This window comes from Diachasma alloeum, unplaced genomic scaffold, assembly GCF_001412515.2.
Source record: "Diachasma alloeum isolate Michigan unplaced genomic scaffold, Dall2.0 Dall_scaffold_00255, whole genome shotgun sequence".
Lineage (NCBI taxonomy): Eukaryota > Metazoa > Arthropoda > Insecta > Hymenoptera > Braconidae > Diachasma > Diachasma alloeum.
In genome coordinates, this window is record NW_021680400.1 from 571,207 (window position 1) to 589,945 (window position 18,739).

The 18,739-nt window shown below is 34.6% G+C and overlaps 3 protein-coding genes across 4 annotated transcripts in view; 1 reads left to right on the plus strand and 2 right to left on the minus strand.

Moving 5' to 3' along the window:
- Positions 1-35: 35 nt before the first annotated feature.
- Positions 36-3,327, minus strand: LOC107037531 (ribonuclease H1). 2 transcript variants are annotated; one of them, XM_015256132.2, is made up of 4 exons: positions 3,086-3,327; positions 1,629-2,033; positions 646-910; positions 36-544 (listed from the first exon to the last, which is right to left on the minus strand). In XM_015256132.2, the coding sequence occupies exons 1-4, from the start codon at positions 3,190-3,192 to the stop codon at positions 458-460; spliced, it is 864 nt and encodes a 287-aa protein (XP_015111618.1). In that variant the 5' UTR covers positions 3,193-3,327; the 3' UTR covers positions 36-457. The 2 variants fall into 2 exon arrangements, with proteins under 2 accessions (XP_015111618.1, XP_015111619.1); XM_015256133.2 differs by having other exon boundaries at positions 36-560.
- A 5-nt stretch (positions 3,328-3,332) lies between these two features.
- LOC107037530 lies at positions 3,333-6,629 on the plus strand. Its single transcript, XM_015256131.2, has 5 exons — positions 3,333-3,510; positions 3,970-4,325; positions 4,564-4,835; positions 5,118-5,352; positions 5,676-6,629. Exons 1-5 carry the CDS (start codon positions 3,491-3,493, stop codon positions 5,852-5,854), a joined length of 1,062 nt encoding a protein of 353 aa, XP_015111617.1. The 5' UTR covers positions 3,333-3,490; the 3' UTR covers positions 5,855-6,629.
- The window catches only part of LOC107037528 (FGGY carbohydrate kinase domain-containing protein), a 35,138-nt gene continuing 22,819 nt past the window's right edge, over positions 6,421-18,739 (minus strand). Inside the window, exons 2-10 of the mRNA XM_015256128.2 lie at positions 12,828-13,111; positions 12,132-12,243; positions 11,269-11,506; positions 11,070-11,197; positions 10,415-10,597; positions 9,336-9,543; positions 8,357-8,582; positions 7,059-7,336; positions 6,421-6,754 (exon numbers count right to left, since the gene is read on the minus strand). Of these exons, the coding sequence (XP_015111614.1) occupies positions 6,670-6,754; positions 7,059-7,336; positions 8,357-8,582; positions 9,336-9,543; positions 10,415-10,597; positions 11,070-11,197; positions 11,269-11,506; positions 12,132-12,243; positions 12,828-13,004 (1,635 nt within the window). The 5' untranslated portion in view covers positions 13,005-13,111 and the 3' untranslated portion in view covers positions 6,421-6,669. The remainder of the gene's footprint in view (positions 6,755-7,058; positions 7,337-8,356; positions 8,583-9,335; positions 9,544-10,414; positions 10,598-11,069; positions 11,198-11,268; positions 11,507-12,131; positions 12,244-12,827; positions 13,112-18,739) is intronic.

The window sequence follows — 18,739 nt, forward strand, 5'->3', positions numbered from 1 at the left end:
CCCCCCCCCATTCAGACAATATTTGCAAAATGATCTAAAAATTAATTTTCACTCATTTGTAAAAATGAATGAATTTTTTTTATTTTTCTTAAATTAATCTTCACTCGTTTGGACCAATGCACTAATATTCAAATAATAAAATCAGTAGAATTGTTCTCTAAATTACGATCATGTGAAGCCTAAATAGAAGCTTTGACGGTCAACTAAAAATGTTGAAAACTCAACGAAAAGAAATGACAAAAAAACCTCAAAAAAGTACCTTTTTTTTCTAAAGTTTCTTTCTTCATTTCTTACGTGTATTTCATTCGCTTAAACAGGATTCAAGTTTCTTAAATTACATTTCAAGCATCTTAAATAAACAAAGTAACAAAGAAAATGATTCACTCAGGTACAAACACTTGCAAAATGCTCAAGATAAATATAAATCGCCCCTGGAACGTGGCAAAACGTTGTCCCTTCAGTTTCTATAAGATTCAGCTCCCAATCGAGCCAATTTATCAGCTTCCTCATTCCCCTGGATACCAGAATGTCCTCTCACGTGATTCTGTATTCAAAAAATACTAAAAGATTATTTGTACATTTTTTTAAATCCCCAAACGAAGCAAAATTTCCATGCAAACTCTTTCATTTCATTCAAAAACTCACGAATTCATAATCCAATCCAGCGAGAGCCTTCTCCATCGCCATCAACTCCTCTTTATTTATTACAGGTTGATTGGATGAGGTTTTCCAGCCCCTGCGCTTCCACCCAGGCATCCACTGGGTCAGGCAACTAATCAGGAACTGGGAATCAGTGTTTATTCTTATCTTGCTGATTCCATGCTTCTTGGAGATTAGAGCGGCCTCTGTCACAGCCTGAATCTCTGCATTGTTGTTTGTTGCACGACCTACCACTGGTTTAGCAACATTTCTGCAGCAAAACATGTGGAATTGATGGATAAAATTAGATCGAGGAATTTATTGATGAAAGGAAAAGAGGAGAAATGATCAATTGTGCACTTATATTGTAAAATAGTAATTTTTGGAGAAAATTTCAAAGGAATTTTTTTATTTCTGCGAAATCCAATTTTCAAAATGCAATTGAAGTTTGTTCGATTCAAAATTATTTCCACAATCAGTAGGTTTAGAAGAAAATGATAAAAAAAATTCTCCTGACATTTTCTCCCAAAAATACTCGTTATATAAATAATTTGACAATTAAAAAGTACAGAAAATTCACTGGAGCATTGAATTGGGATTTTTATGGTATTCAAGTTGATTAAATATGCTATGATCTCAATAATGACTAGTCTTAGGAGGAAATGTCACAAAACTTTTTTGTAGTTGAAGAAATACTCTAAAAAATTTTCTTCTGACATTTTCACCTAAAAATCCTCGTTATCTGAATAATTTGACAATTACAAAATATAGAAAATCCACTGGAGCATTGAATTGGGATTTGTATGGAATTCAAGTTAATTAAATATGCAATTATCTCACTAATGAGTAATTTTGCAACAAAAAGTCAAAATGGCTTTCGTCCAGACCAACAAATTCTGCGCAAAAATGTCTCCTAACAATTCCTTTTCTCCTCATTGAAGAGGTAATTTCCAATTGTTAAAAACAAAAACCTTGTGTCTTCCACTCACAAAGGATGATCATCTCCAAAGTAGACCCCAAAACCAGCCTTGGCTCCATCATATCCGTTCCCAGAGCATGCGCCATCAGTGAAAATGTCCACACGACCCTCAGAATCAGTCGTAAAAGCAATGGGATACTTGCGACCCTCTTCAAAACCCTTCCTCCCTTTCTCGAAACGCAGGAACTCTTCCATGTCAGGGGAACCCTCTCTCTTCTTCTTCTCAGTCCTCTTCATCTTGTTGTCTCTGGGAGTTGTTGAATAGGGCTGGTACCTCGCTGATGCTTTTTCAGTCCTCTCTTTTCCCCCAGCCCCTGAGGAGCCGCCACCAATAAAGGTCTGAGCCTCTGCTTGTGAATTGAATTTCTTAAAAGCAGCCCCAGGAAACCTATCCACTTGTGCTTTACACTCATCCCTGGATCAGAAACAATACATCATTGATTAATTGGTAATTACATGACATAGCACCTTGAATTTCTCAGGGACACTGATAGGTAAATATTAAATTTTTCATACACTGAGAGAAAAGCAAACACGTTGTAAAACAAGTCTTGTTTGGGCCAACAAAATCGCTAGTTCAAAATTGCCAAAAAAGAATTTGTTTGGTCCGAATGTGAAAGTCTCAAACATGAATAATTGTTCTGCTTTCGACAGGAATGAAATATTTGGCTCAAGAGGCGGATAATTCACACCAGACGGTGCCTTTTCAGGATGAGAATATCTCATATAGAGGAAAATTTATTAACTCATATTTTATCTCTAAGTTCCAAGATTGCTATCATATCATTATTATTGTTTCATTTAAGGGTTCATTTCTTATCTGTAATTATTAGACAGCCGAAACGAAAAAATACTATCCCTTGTTTCGCATGAAACAAAGATTTTTCGGGAGCAAAATACGTATGGGAGTATTGAATAACGAAGGAGTAGTGCTAGAAATGACATTTCTTGCGTCGACAGAGAATGCAATTTTTTTTTAACTACTAAATCTATTTTTGCGACAAAAATTTATCATTCCGGCGCACTCTCTGCATGTTTGGCACAAAAAAAATCCTTTTTCGATAAATTTCAAAAAACTATTTTCTTGTCACAAGCAAGACTTGTTTGAGAACTCTGTTATTTTTCTCTCAGTGTATGTAATCTTGAAGTATTTCGACGTAGGGGAGGATGGGGTAAAATGGACACTGGACTTTTTAAAAATTACTCATAACCCAGAAATGAAGTTTTATCAATTGAGCACAGTTTAGGCTCATTACAAAGGGAAAGAAATGTCCTTTGCATTGAAAAAAAAATATTGGATTTCATCAAGCTGTCATTAACATTTAAAAAAAGTCAAGTGTCCATTTTACCCCCTCCCCTATATTGTCTCGGAAACAAAAAAAATGATTAAAAAATTGATTAATTAATCAATTAATTGAATTGTCGACGAAAAATGAAATGAAAAAAATTTTATGCAATTGAACTCACCAAGACATGTAAATGCCAGGATTACGACCTTTTGCCACAGCATAATAGGGCATTTTTAGTAATTTTATGGGTGAATGGTAGTTAAATCCGAAAATGAATCTTCTCATTCACGTGGAAATTCGTTAAATATCGTTCTTATTCTTGAGTTATGAAGAGGCGGGAGGAATGAAAACAATGCATGATGTAAACATCAACGTGTGGAAACGTGTTCGAGGTTAAATGTGCACCCCTACCTCACTCATTTAGTCTCGCACACCACCATATTTGTTTACTTGACAAGAATGAGGGTTTGACGCTTAGATTTGGAGTTTCAATTTTAGTTTTTTTTTTGTTAATTTTTCGTTGTTTTTATCGTTGTTTTCCGGTTAATTTCTCGATTTTGACGGGACTGAAAGATTTACAGTCATGAAGAACATCAAAACAAGGTGAGGAGTGGAATTTCATTAGTTTTGGAGCTTTTAACCTCAATTTTTAGAAAATTTCATCGAAATTGTCTTCATAAATGAGAAGAATTTATTTACAAATTGCATCGTTCTTGAATTGTGGAATAATTAATGGTTAATCATCTTCAGTAAAAGCATGACGTTCATGATTTTTTCATCATAATTAGCTGATCCCAATAATTGATTGATTTTTTGGACCAAATTTAATAAAATAACGCGAGGTTGGTAGAGTGAAATTCCTAGAATTGGGTCTCATTTTGCAAGTATTTTTACAATCTTTAAAATGAGAGGTGATTCGTTACAATCGTACCGTCCAATCAAAAGATATTACGATTTCACTTCCTCTTTTTTAAAATGAATTTCTAAATTAATAAAATCGATTATTTATATTGTGAATAATTTTTTATTCGACTTTTTCGTCTGTTAATTGGATGATCTTAGTAATGGAAAAGAGGCACTCGAGCGATTTGGTGACCAAGGTGGCTTTTTCGATCTCGTTCTGAAGCCAATGTTCCAGCAGGGACACGAGGGTGAACTCCTGAGTTGGCTGAAAGAGACATCCCTCATCAGATCCTCAATCAGTTGTCCTCAGCCTGAGTGCCAGGGTCGAAGCATGACCTGGGCTGGGGCGAGACTGAGGGACAGGTACAACTGGGTCTGTCCCACCTGCAGTAAGAAACAGACCATCAGGGAGGGCTGTTTCTTCAACGGGGTCAAAACTGATTTCAAAAGTGCACTTATGCTCGTCCTCGCTTGGTGCCAGGATGTGCCTTCCGAGATCGCTGCTCAGCAATTGGGTGAGACAAAATTGGCCAGACTGACATCATGAAAATGAATCTTTTGTTAAAGATCTTAAAATCATAAAATCATAAAATCATACGTAAGAAATTGTTTGCTAGATTAAGTCAAACCAAATCAAATTATGCAGGGATTTAGGAGGAAAAATCTCCTGACATTTTCTCTTGAAGCCTCTTACAATCGAGATAATTTTTCAATTGGAAAAACAAAATTTGTGGATTTGAATGTTATTTTCAGAGATTAAAGAACATATCGCCAAGAAAGTTTACGAAAAATGTGGAAAAATATGTGAATATTATATTGATGCACACCCAGAGGAGTTTCAAGTTGGTGGCCCAGGGATGGTTCTGATCGTCGATGAGTTTCCTGGAGGATTCATGATGCCAGAGGGCATGGACGTGATGACAACGAAAAAGAGGAATAATAATTCACATACGATACTCTGTATTGCTGAAGCCAACTGCATTCCTCCGAAAATGTGGTTGCACATGATTCAGGCGATGCCCGAGGTAAAAATCAAAAGACAACTACAAATAAAAGTGTTCATTTCTTCAGAATTGAATATAAATTATTAAAGGTATAATTTAATTATTTGGAATTTTTTGTTTTCTTCAACGAATCAACAAATCAATAATTTTGAATTATTTATTTGTATTTTCATCGTTGAGAGGTAATGAAGTAAAGAACGACTGCAAATAAAGATAAAAAATCACATATAAAGATGTAAATAAAATTTGAAAAATTGTCAATGTTGAAAATTAATAATTTTGGATTGTTCATTTGGTTTTTAGCCCCTACCAAAGACAGTAAAAGGAAAAATGCCCATTCAGAGGTGTGGAATGGTGGAAGAAGCTATAAGAATTATCACGAAACAAGTTCTACCAGGGAGTTTCCTGGTTGCCAATCGTCGGGCTCGGTGCTGCAATTACGAGTCTCTCCAGGAGCTCAAGCAATATGGAGTGTTCAGTGTGGAATATTTACAGACTTTCGATAGTTTTGGTCATCAAAAACTACTCGGCAATCTAGGTAAACTTTTATTAGTATGTTTAATAAAAGTATCAAATTTTCCTTTAAAAAAATGTAAATTTTTGTTTCATAAAAAAAGGAAAAGACCGTATTTTTATTAATTCTTCTCTGAAAGTTATTTATTTATATTTTCAATTAGATCATTAAAAAAATTATTAAAAATGTCTTCAGACCCCTCAACATTACTTCAAAAAATCGAAACGCAAAAGTTGAAATTGCGAATTCTTCGATTTGTTAGATTATTAATTAAATAATAATAATAATTGAATATTTATTAATTATCAATTGATGTTTTATTTCGTTATGTTCACTCAATCGTTCAGGTACAATTTGGCAAAATGGTGTGGACATCTGCGAAGAAATCCAGGAGTCGACTCGTTCCCTGGCTCAATCAATAATCTCAACTCACCTCTGGAAGCAGAGATTCGGCTATCCATCGTCCTCCTCTCCAGCTTTCCAGTACATGCTCAATCACATAACCGAGTGTTATCGTTTCACATAAGTTGAATTTTTCTAATCCGCGAATTTTACCTCATTAAGTTTAAAAAAATGAGAGAAAGCTATCAAATTTTCAGTTTGAGAGATTGAGGAAAAACGACCCATCTTCAATCTCCAATAACTGGAGAACGGCACAGTGAAATTTCTTGAATTTTTCTTCATTTTCGAGGTATTTTTTCAAGCTTTAAAATGAATTTTGACTCGTCAAAATCCCGTCCTTCGGTCAGGAGATATTGACGATTGAAGAAGGATCGTTTTACCTGATATTTTTCTGAAAAATTGATGAACGTTAGTTCCAGTTGCAGACGAATTTCTGAGCAATAGCCTCTCCCCGAGGCGCATATCTGTATTCTCCAATTATATTATGTATTAAGAATGTCTTCCAAATGAACTTCGGACGACACTGAGACTGACCCGCAAGTGCCTCTCGATATTAAAAACGAAAGTGACGATGAAAACTTGAAAAAAAATTGATGATAATTCGATGGCAATTAATCATGATATTGTTGAAATGTTTTTGATATTCTATAATCGAACTAGAGAATAATTATGCAGCTTTAATTGCACAAATATTAATGGAATCAATTATATTTACAATTAGTTCTTTTCCCTCATTAATTCGACATTTATTTCAATTATTCGCACAGAAGTTACGTTAAATCGCACAATTATAGTATTCCCTTTTGTTACAAAAAAATCTATAGAATATTCTACTGTCTTGTACTGCTTACAAACTGTAGAAAATATTTTTTAAAATAAATCTCGTTATTAAAACGTGACGAAATGGATTTTTTGGGCGTTTTGGACGGAATTCATCACTCAGAGGGTCTCGTTCATCATGTTTTTGTACTCTCTCTGGTCATTCAGGAGTTTTTTGAAGACTTTGTACTTCCTCACGTGATATCTGAGGAGAAATCAACAAAAAAAAACAATTTTAGTGGATTTAATTAACAAATTTATCAATTTTTTAATTCCAAAAAATTAATTCTTTGAAACATCGGCGAGGTCTCAATTAATTGATAGTTGATCAATTGATTAACTGATTGATAACAAATTCATCAATTAACTTAATTAATTGATTAATTAATTATTCAATTAAGTTATTTTATCATTTTATTAAAAACTCGACAAATTCGTTGAATTGATGAATTCCTCGAATTTATTTTCAATAAAAAAAATTGAAAGAAAATTGTGAAAAAAATGCTTACTGATAAGAAACAGATCTAGGTTTCACGAGACTTCCACTGCCTGCCATCGCCCTTATGGCTTTGCTGACCGAGGGATACGCGCCAGCAGCACAGGATCCTAATATCGCAGACCCCAGGAGCACAGACTCCCTCTCAGAGGGAATTAAAACTGGGAGATTGAGAACGTCTGCATGAATTTGCACGAACAAAGGATTCTGGCTCAATCCACCGCATATCAGGATCGTTTCGATGGCATATCCCGACTCTGACAGGGATTCAAGAATGTGTTTAGTCCCATACTGGCAGAAAAAAATAGTAATCAGGTGTTGAACAATTTTAGAGAAAGAAATTAGTAAAAACAACATTTCTTTCGACATTTTTCGTGAGATAATTACTTATTTAATAAATATATTGAGTTACGGCCCGGGTGTACTATCTTTCGAATGTTATATGGATTTTTTTTATCTTTCGTACGCCAGAACTGTCAATTGAGTGGTACATCATGTAGAAATTCCCAAAAACTATGATAGAATGATAAAAAAAATAGAAAAAGTTCTGAACTTTTTCAAAGAGCATTTTTAATTGAGATTCAGAATGAGTTGACAAAAGGGGAAATTACAAATTTCTGATTCGCTGTGGCAAATTATCTATTAGCTGTGATTTTCCATGGTTGATAATAAAACACTAACTCCTCATGGAAAGTGACAGCTAGGTATCTCAATTTTCAAAACAGTGGTATGTAGTCATCTGCCATTTTTATGTATATATTTTTAAAAGTGTGATTAAAAAATTCTCCAAAATATTATAACTTTTTTCAAAGAGCCTTTTCCGTAATAAATGTCTCTGTGCAGTGTGGAAAAAGATTTACGAAATCAGTCTTCCCCCTGCATGATATTGGGTGACAGGCTGCCATTTGTCACCCTAAATCAGATACATTTTACAATTTCTTGTTATTCAATTTATTCTGAATATAAATTAAAAATGTTCTTCGAAAAAATTAAGAATTTCTTCTACTTTTTTTTGATTATTCATTCATAATTTTTCAAAACTTCTGCATGATGCAGAACTCAATTGACAATTTCAGATGGCAAAAGATGAAAAAAAACATCGAGATAACTTTCGAAAGATAGTACACCCGGGCCTTAATGTAATAAAAATTCATTCAATTAATCAATTCATTAATTAATCAATTCATGAACCAATTAACTAATTGATTACTCTCAATAACGTTAATTTCTCAATTGATAAAAATTTCGTGGATGAAAGAATTGAAATAAAAAATTAAATTTGCTGTTGAATTTTGCTATCAATTATCTTACAGTGAGGGCTTGGATGGTGGCAAGATAGATCATTGCCAGATTTTCCTCGTCAGACGACAGAGAAAGCCCTGAGATCATGCCTTGCAGGGTGGAATCAGCCAGGGGCGATCTGTTCCCATGAAAATCCGGCCACACGTGCAATTCCTTAGTGAGATACGAAACATCTGGGAAATTTCGTTGATCAGCCATTGTTCGTAATAAGTTCGATAAATACTGTTGGATGTGCCTGTCAAAATATTTTGAAAAGTGATAATGTCAATTCAGTAGCGAAGTGGTAAAACGAGATAAATCAATTTTGACTATTGACCAGTTTTCAATTGATATTTCGTAATCTAAGAGAGATAGTGTTCAATATAATGATGATAGATCCCACACTAACACACACAGCACACAAACACTAGTACAAACACACACATACACAGTTGTCAGGCAAGCGCCAATCAAAACCATCAAGCTGTATCAGTTACATCGCATAAATCCTTCTGAACAGACGTGCTCTCTTTCGTTCTCCTGTTACTGATAAAGTATCCCTACAGTTCTGGTCACACATTCCACTCATTCCAACAGGTAGCGAAATTTTCGTGATTACATTTGCTGTAGCCCTCAATCGGCTCCACAAAAAAGGTTATAACAAAATTTTCACCATCTCCCTTAGATTCCGTGATATTGACTTTCTTACCGCTTCGCTACTGAATTAGACAATCATAATTTCTGATTTGATTGGACAATAATTATTAGTTATTATCCGATCATTTTAATTGTCATTAAACGGTCGATCATTACTTTTAAAAAAGTGATGATCGTTGACATTAAGAATTACGAATTCTAAGCGAATTGAGAGATTTATAATGAATCGGCATGACTGATTTGATTGGAAAGTCATCAATTATGTTATTCAATTTATTCAGTCTTTATTTTCGTCATTAAATTCAATTACTCATTCCATTCTATTATTATTCAATACCTTAAGGATTCTTACATCTTTCCGTAGATTTTTTTTCGAATCGAACTAACAGCAGGATGAATTTCAATGACGTGATCCAGTAATTTTCCAGTGGCACTCTGTCCTCCTTCATTGAGCCACAGGGAAGGGACCATTGCGCTGTAATAAGGGCCCCAGATGCCCTCCACAAACGTCGGCTTTTCACTCACTGCCATGTGACACGTGGAGGTGCCACAAATGAGCCCTGGAGGAGATAATTAATTAATTAAATGAAAATTCCAAGTAACAATGGAATTTTACGTTTTGTTAATCACTTAATTGTCTTGAAACGAATGATTTAGGAGGACAATGTCGGACACTCTCGTTGGAATAATAAAGATTCCCTCTACACTGAAAGAAAAACGACAAAGTTCTCAAACAAGTGTTACTTGTACCAAGAAAATAGTTTTTTGAAAATTATCAAAAGAGGATTTTTTTGTGCTAAACATGCAGAGAGTGAGCCGGACTGAAAAATTTTTGTCGCAAAAATAGATTTTGTAGGCCAAAAAAAATTGCATTCTCTATACACGCAAGAAATGCCATTTCTAGCAGTACTCCTTCGTTATTCGATACTCCCATACGTATTGTGCTCCCGAAAAATCTTTGTTTTATGCGAAACAAGGGAGAGTAGTTTTTTATTTCGGCTGTCTAATAATCACAGACAAGAAATGAACCCTCAAATTAAACACTAATAATAATGATATGATAGCAATCTTGTAACTTAGGGATAAAATATTAGTTGATAAATTTTCCTCCATATGAGATATTTTCATCCTGAAAAGGCACCGTCTGGTGTGAATTATCTGCTTCTCGAGTCAAATATTTCGTTGCTGTCGAAAGCAGAACAATTATTCATGTTTGAGGCTTTCAAATTCGAGCCAAACAAATTCTTTTTTGGCAATTTTCAACTAGAGATTTTGTTGGCCCACACAAGACTTGTTTGACAACGTCTTTGTTTTTCTCTCAGTATAGACGAAAGGTATTTTTACATTCGCAAATGGTTACATAATTTTGTAATAAAAAAATGTGAATTAATTGAATTAATAGAGGTCTTTGAGATGTGACAAATAATGTACCTAATCTGCTGGTGAAATTATCGGATATATTAGGAGCAGAGCAGCCAATCATCCCCAGACCTCCAGCATGAGCATCGATTATTGATGTACCGACAGGAGTTCCTTCTGCTAATCCCAACTCGACTGCAGCTGTTCGGGATAAGCCTTTTCCTACTGCTTCCCCAGGGGCTTTCACCTCATTTCCTAGATTAATATTCATTAACAATTAATAACCAATTGACAATTGTTTAACATTGACAATTAATAAAGTTAAATTTCATAAAAATCTGGAGTCAATCGTCAGTTAAATTTTTTTCATTTTCGATTTGTTGGATTATCTCCACAACGAGTACCTTTGAGAAAAAAAGTCATAAGAAATTTTCTATTCCAAATTTAATTCTGCACAAAAAAGTTTTTCTGACATTTTCCCCTAAACGCACTCCTCAAGATAATTGGACAATTAATAAACTTCAATTTCATGAAAATCTCAATTCAATCATCAATTAAATTTCTCACTTTGAAGAAATAACTCATAAAACATTCTTGAAATAAATTCATGGAAAACTTATTGAAAATAACACATTTAAATGAGGAAATTTTTGAATGATAAAATTATTGGAGTAAATTTTAAATGTTTGTAATGAATAATTATAAAAAAATGTTGAATATTCAGTACCAATTCTCTTCCAATTATTTTCCTTCAATACTGAGAGTCCAATTTCATTGAAAAACTCCTCATTCCATCCGTTTTTACCATCAGGATTGGCTGTGTAATTCCATTTGCATACGAGAGAGCAGAGAGACCTGATGGAAATTAATTTCTATGAATTTTTGGTAATGATTTATCAGCTGGAATAATTGATGAGGATCTCTACCTAAATTCCGAGCCAGTCGCCTTCCAGGTGAGAAAATCCGGAAGATCGAACATCAATTTCACTCGATTCCAAGTGTCTGGAAGATTTTTCTTCAGCCACAGAATTTTGGGAATTTCCATTTCGAGGGAGATCTTTCCTCCGACGTATTTCAGGACTTTATTGCCCATCATATTGATGAAATTGGCCTCTGCCTCTGCCCTGTGGTCCAGCCACAGGATAACGTTACGTCTATCATCCCCTGAAAAAATGAAAATTTTTGGAATTTTCCCTGATCTTTTATTGTTGAGTGATGCCCGGAGAAAACGTTAATGGGAATATTCGTAGGAAATCTAATGAGATATAAAAAATGTCATATGGCATTCTCTCCGGAAATTACTCCTCGAGATAATTGGGTAATTAATAAAGTTGGATTTAATAAAAATCTGGAGTCGTGCGTTAGTTCAATTTTTTACTTTTTCTATTTGTTGAATTATCGCCATTACGAGTCACTTTAATGAAAAAAGTCATAAAACATGTTTATACCAAATTTAATTGTCTGCAAAAAATAATTTTCGAGATTTTCTCCTAAACCCACTCCTTCTGAAGATAATTGGACGTTTAATACACTTGGATTTCATAAAAATCTGAAGTTATGCGTCAGTTCATTTTTTTACTTTTTCCATTTGTTGAGCTATCTCAATAACGAGTAAATTTGAAGAAAAAAAGTTATAAAAAATTTTTTATTCGAAATTTAATTCTCTACAAAAAAGATGTTTTGACATTTTCTTCTAAAACCATTCTCCCGGAGACAAATCTCCAATTACCAAAAACTCGATGAAAACAAAAATTTCCCACATTACGTAAACCATAAATTGATTTTTTACCATTCAAACTCGCTGTAACAGGCTCTCCAGCTCCATCCAGAAGCACCAGAGAGCATGTCGCATCGAACCCAATTCCCTTGATATATTCCTTAGGCGTTCCACTGACAACATTCTACACAAATTTAAAATAGTATATTTCGTAACGAGCTAAAAAACATTTTTTCACGAGTTACGAACAATATTTTTCATCACAATGTGGCGGAAATTGGACTTTTAGGCACGCGGAGCGTGCCGAAAAGATCACTTTTCGTCACAGTGTGATGACAAAATTATTTTAAGAACTCGAGAACATGAAACAATGTTTTCAAAAATCTGCATGAGACAGGAATATTAATTAATTCTTCAATGAATGCTCCTAATATATTTCTTAAACACTCCATTACCAACATTCTACACAAACAAAAAAAAACTATTAAAAAAATCCAGAACATGAAACAAATTGGTCAAAAATCCTGAAAGAATTTTATAAAAAAATCGTCGTGAAACAGAATTATTAATCAATTCTTCAATGAATGGCCCTGGTAGATTAAAAAAAAATTACATTATCAACATTTGACGCAAACAAAAAAACAATTTTAAGAAATCCAGATCATGAAGCAAATTTTTCAACAATCTTCAAAAAATCTCTTCAAAAATAGCAATGAAAATTCCCAAAAATCTTCATCGAACCCGAATATTAATGAATTTTCCAATGACCTTGACAACTTTCTTGACAGAATCCCAGATATCCTCCGAAGACTGTTCGTAAAAATCCGGAACAGAATTAAAAGTCTCAATGGGATTGTTAGAGATTTTAATTAACTTCCCATCGGCGTTGAAAAGTGCAGCCCTGGTACTGCCAGTCCCCACGTCAACCCCGACATAGTAATTCATGATGCTTTCCGACTGTCTTCCAGCGTCCAACTATAGACCTCAAGTTCAATAAAAGCTGGGACTCCTACTATCTCATGTTTTCCGAGGGATAAAAGTCTCATTTGGCTCTGAAACGTATTACATTTATCGTTAACACTTGCGACCTCTGATAACGCGCAGAAATTACTGCATAAGAACGTTTTTTCGATTTTTTTTTTTCGTTGGGGAGACTGGGGCAATATGGGCTACCGTCGATTGTTGATTGTTCGATAATAACGTAAATTTCTGCAATTTTCGGTGTTTTCGTGATTTTTTTGTTTTTTTTCTGAGAATCGAAGGATATTTGAATCGCTTAAGCGATTTGTTTGTTCAGATGATGTTGAAGACCTGGCAAATTATTCTATTCAATTCAATTAATCTATTTCCCTCATGTTGCGAAAGTTTTTTCTTTGTTTTAAATCAGCAATGGCCTTTCTCCTTCCCCTCATATAGATAAAAATACATAGATCAGTATAATTATACTGTATAGATAATTATACATAATTAGAATTAGATATTATAGTGTTTGATAGATTTTGCTAGTTTTATTTTCTCATAATTTAATGGTGTTCTGGCGCAGAAAGACTTTCTCCTGATCAATTCAATTTTTTTTTTACTTCGAAAATATTAAACTCAAATTTCCCAGGGCATTCAATATTTCAAATTTCCTAGAATTCAATTTCTACGCGCGTAAATCGTTTTATTGTGGGTCTTCGGTGAAATATTTTAATCCCTCGTGTCTTCTTCACAATAATCGAATTTTTCCCGTCATTTGTCACGGTCAGTACAGTTGTTGTCTTTTTCGAAAACAAAGATTATGTTACGGTCGATATTTTCCCGAATTCTGGAAATTTTAATCATCGCTCTCGATACTCTAATCCTCGTTAATCCCTCCACTCAAAACAGTTGTCACGTTTGAGTTGGTTTATGACTCCAAACATAAGGGCCTTTCTTTCACCTTTGTGATTATTACCCTCAGCAGTCCCTAACGATCGGTTTTTCCGGGCCTCATGGATTCCTTGAATTTTCCCATACCTCATTTCCAGGAATCCACACGGACTCAACTTCACTCCAACGCTTCCCTTCGGTCCCCGCCTCCGAACCAATAGGAACGTTGCATTTGCAATGTCGGAAAATTTGTACCGCTGAGCCAACCAAAATAGTTTGCAATATACACCTCTCTTCATGGTCCGTGTTCTTTCACGAAAATACTAAATTCTCGCATTTTTATCATAGACCTATCCTACTGTGAAACAGCCGGCGCCAGAAACCTTAACTAACTAACTAAGTATCCTACTGTATGCCTGCCCCATATGGAGCAACACATTTAAATCTAATTACAAGAAGTTACAAACTATTCAAAATAAATGTTTACGAATGTTAACAAATGCGGAACCGCGAACGAACAACTGTGATATCCATAACAATCTAAGTATTCCTAACTTAACTGATAAAATAAAAGAACATACAATAAATTTTTACCAATCTAAACTTAACAATCTCAAAATACTCGAAAATGTCTGTAACACAGCACATAAAATGTATAATAAATACAAAGTACCACATCAAATACTGCTTGATGCAGAGCCAAACATATAATTCATGCAACATGCAAACTGCAAAATAGTGTAAAACAACAAAAATAAGTTCTACTTAGGTTTTCCTTTGAAACTTTTCCTAAAAACATTATATATTATATATTAGATACATCAAATGTAATTCTATTAAAACAAAAACCATAAATATTTCAAAATTGAGTTAAGCCATCGAGCAGGAATCAAACTATCAAACCTCTTCTCTCTCCGTATATAAATATGTATATATGTACAAATATTTTAGTATCAATAAAAACCTTTAAAAACTAAAAAAAAAACTTTTCATCATAAGTAACACATCGGTTAACTTGAACAGCATTAACTAAATTGTTTTGTTCAAGGATTAAAACGAATTACATCGCGTCCGATTACGTTCGACATACGTCTTTGGACATAACCAATTTTCTTTCGCTCATCGCGACATTATCGAGCATTCGACGGATTCCCCCTCGATACCTCTGAACATTTTTATTCCACCTTTTGATATCCGTTTAATAATTCAATTTTCTATTCTTCATAAACATTGTTTTGTATCAAAATAAATTGAGTGCAGTGAATAAATTATAAAACATTTTTTAAACCAACGAACTCTTAATTATTTAAAAACAAAACATTCCCACAATCACCTCCTCAGTATCTTGATACTGTGCGAGTGAACAAATGGCTTTAAGGTGTTTCCCTCAAATGAGTTTTTTCCTTGGCCCTCGGCGACCTCGGTACAGAGGATTGGAGGGGGGGGGGGAAGAAATCGTAAAAACCTGAGAGGGTATATGAAAGAACAAAGAATACTTAGTAGCCAATCATAATAGTATGTACATAAAGTCGTTTAGATTCGCGTTTTATACGTCGATTTTACGTCCCTATGCATTTCCGGACAAAATTCTAAATAACTCAATTATTTTTTTATTGAAAAATAACCTAATTTATTGTTCGATTCATCACTGCCATTAGACCCTTGCGATAACTGAGTTTGTCTCTCCCGGTTGACCCTTGCGATTACTCTATTCATCGCTCCCATTAGACTCTTGCGATAATTACGTTCGTCTATGCCGTTTGACCCTTGCGATTACTCGATACATCGCTCCCATTGGACTCTTGCGATAATTGTGTTTTCGTCTCCCCTGTTTGACTCTTGCGATTACTCGATTCATCACTCCCATTAGACTCTTGCGATAACTGTGTTTGTCTCTCCCGTTTAACCCTTGCGATCACCCCCCTCAATAAATGTTGGCCCAGCAACGAGACCATGGAACCCGTCCTCAGGTTTAGAGTTATGGAAAGTGTCCATGGACTCCCAAATCTGAGATTTGAGAGCCATGGCCATGCCCCCAGGCACCAATATTTATGGCGACTGACGTACGTAAACTATAATGGTGTACAAACTATTTTAACGACCAACAACGGAGAAAAATATGTTTAATTACCTTATTCTCATATCTTACATTCCATTGATTAAGGGGAGACCGCGGTGAAATTTGATAGTCTCTGGGTATTATAGATACGATTGTAACAGTTTATATGTTTTGTAAGTAAATAAAAAGTGAGAAAAAATCCAACTCCAAGATTTTCGGAAGGTCCTAAAGGGTCAGAACGGGTCAAAATCTACAAAAACGTCCTAGAACCTCTATTTTCCACCGATTGAGCTGAAATTTGTAAGAGGAGGATATTTGTGATCACTCAAAAAATATATTCTCAAAATTTCAATCTCTGCAGTCCATTTCGTTCTCCTCACATATACTCATGGTCAGATGCATGCTATCCTTGTCTGATCCATTGAAAAGTGGGTGGCAACTTGGCACCTTTAGTTCGTGAATTGACCGAAAAACTTCCTCATGTAACGGCCCCCAATACTGTGGCTCTTCAATTTTTTTTTATTAACAATGTTTTTATTTATACAACAAGAATTATTTACACTATTTACATTTATAAAAACTTAGTTTAGAAAAAATTAATGCACAGTATTGTATTTTTATATAAACTAATGGCCATAATTAGTGGCTCTCAAGTTTGAAGTGTTATGAAGATTTAAATTTCTGTTTGGATAATAAACATAGTAGTTATTAATTAATAATTTTATACATTATTATCACATGTGAACAGTATTTGTTTTTTGTTTATTAACTACTGTGCCCAAAAAACGGAATGTATTTAGTTTGCTAGAATTGTTCTTTAAAAAAAAAGGCACTAACGTATTTGCAGATTAGATGTAAATTTTAATTACTAATAAATAATCCTGAGGATCATAACAGGGTATTAAATTTTAAATATTTATGTGTGTTGAGGGTCATGGGTAAGACCATGGCAGACAGCAATGATTTATATTTATTCATTTTTATGCAAATGATTATCTTTTTTTTTTTAATTTGAATTAGGTTCGTTCAATTTTTATATTATTTGATGAGTAATTGTATTCTTTATGGAGGTCTGAAATTTTGCCTATTTAAACGATTTCTAATTCCATTTCTGTTATTATGGTTATTATGCTCTTTGTGGACCTGCTGACGTATTTTAAGGGGAGACGGAGCCCCTTTGTCTACATCAAATTTTAGAATTGTTTTCTCCTACAATTATTAATTTCTATCTATGAAATTACTTTATCGACTCGATTATCGCATTGTTGAGTCAATGAAGTAGTTTAATGAATAAAAAATAATAATTGTAGGAGAAAACACAATTCTAAACAGAGATTATAGGGGAGAGATCAGCAGGGCCAATGTAAAGTGTTCAACAGCAATATACGTAGCGGTGGCGCATGGACTACGATGGAGCNCAGAGATTATAGGGGAGATGAACAGGGCCAATGTAAAGTGTTCAACAACAAAAATTGTAGCGGTGGCGCATGGACTACGATGGAGCGTACGGAACTGTTGGTATGATAGGGCCCGAGCATAAATTTGTCGATAACCGGAAAGGGGTTCTCAATACGGTAGCTCCTCTATAGTTTTCCAGTGATTGTATTGGATAATTGTGCAGATTTTGTTTTTTTTTACTATAGTAATGTTCGATTATATATAATTATTCCCCCCTGAGTGAGAAAGGAATATGTATCGCACTCGCTCCCACTCATTGTCGTCTCCGTCGCGTTGGCACGTGCCCGTCCTCCGCCAAACTTAACGAGTGCGAGTGAGAAAGAAAATGGAGAAGAAGGAGAGAGAAAACATTCCAACTCGTTTGAACGGTTGGAACGTTTTCGTTGTTCTCCAGCGATCTACACATAATGGGATTAATTCAATAATAATAGATTAATGAATAAGATTTTTCGCAGATTATTGCGAGATTTAGATGAATGGTTTGCCTCCTTCAGTGACCATAAAAAATTGTCTCCAATCGACAATATCTCCCGATGGAATGGAACGATGTGAATGAATCAAGTATCAATTTGAATCTTTAAAAAATTAATCGAGAGTGAAAAAAAATCCGGGAATTCCACTCTGACATTTCTCTATTATCTGTATTTACCGAGAAAAAAAACGTTGTTCCTAGGAATCGATGTGTCTTTTTTAGGCAGCTGCATTTCTGAAATGCAATGAGCAAGCAATGTTAAAATTAAGTCATTTTGTAAAAAATTTCTAGTGACATGATCCTGAAAATCAAAGGAAAGTCTTGAATTCAGGAATGATGTCTGTAGGTTTCAGTAATATTTTCGCGGAAATGCCGGGAACACTTATTGGGAATTGTTATCGCGTTGCCGTAATCCGGAAATTTCAAGGAATTTCGTCATTGCAAATTCAAAATTTCTATGAATTTCAGTCCAATTATATGTGTATGTCCACGCGAAAAGGGCCTATTTTATCGCATCTAATTTCCGAGATATTCACGTTTTTCTCTCCACTCCATTTATCCCATTGTTAAATTGATTTTTTGATTTTTATACGGACGTCACACGGAGAAAAATAAATCGGTAAAAGTCTTGCGATCGTAAGGAGTTTCCCGAAGATCCCCATTTTTCATGCACGAAGAACAATGAAGCTTTTTGGAATCTTCGGGAAATTCTATCCTATCCTACTCAAGTAGGAGCGGAGGAATGCATTTTCAAAAGCGCGGAGTAACCCCGAACGGTTCGCCGGCATCGAGTGAGCGCGGGGGGCTCCACCGATTAGAAAATTCATTTCTCCCCCCCCC

Excerpts from the sequence above, each read along its gene's own strand:
- LOC107037531 (XM_015256132.2), bottom strand. The coding sequence starts at position 3,192 with ATGAGAAGATTCATTTTCGGATTTAACTACCATTCACCCATAAAATTA. Across the intron at positions 2,034-3,085 it reads CCTGGCATTTACATGTCTTG|GGATGAGTGTAAAGCACAAG; the intron begins GTGAGTTCAATT and ends TTTCTGATCCAG. Across the intron at positions 545-645 it reads CTGGATTGGATTATGAATTC|AATCACGTGAGAGGACATTC; the intron begins GTGAGTTTTTGA and ends TTTTGAATACAG.
- LOC107037530 (XM_015256131.2), top strand. The coding sequence starts at position 3,491 with ATGAAGAACATCAAAACAAG. Across the intron at positions 3,511-3,969 it reads ATGAAGAACATCAAAACAAG|TAATGGAAAAGAGGCACTCG; the intron begins GTGAGGAGTGGA and ends GGATGATCTTAG. Across the intron at positions 4,326-4,563 it reads GATCGCTGCTCAGCAATTGG|AGATTAAAGAACATATCGCC; the intron begins GTGAGACAAAAT and ends TGTTATTTTCAG.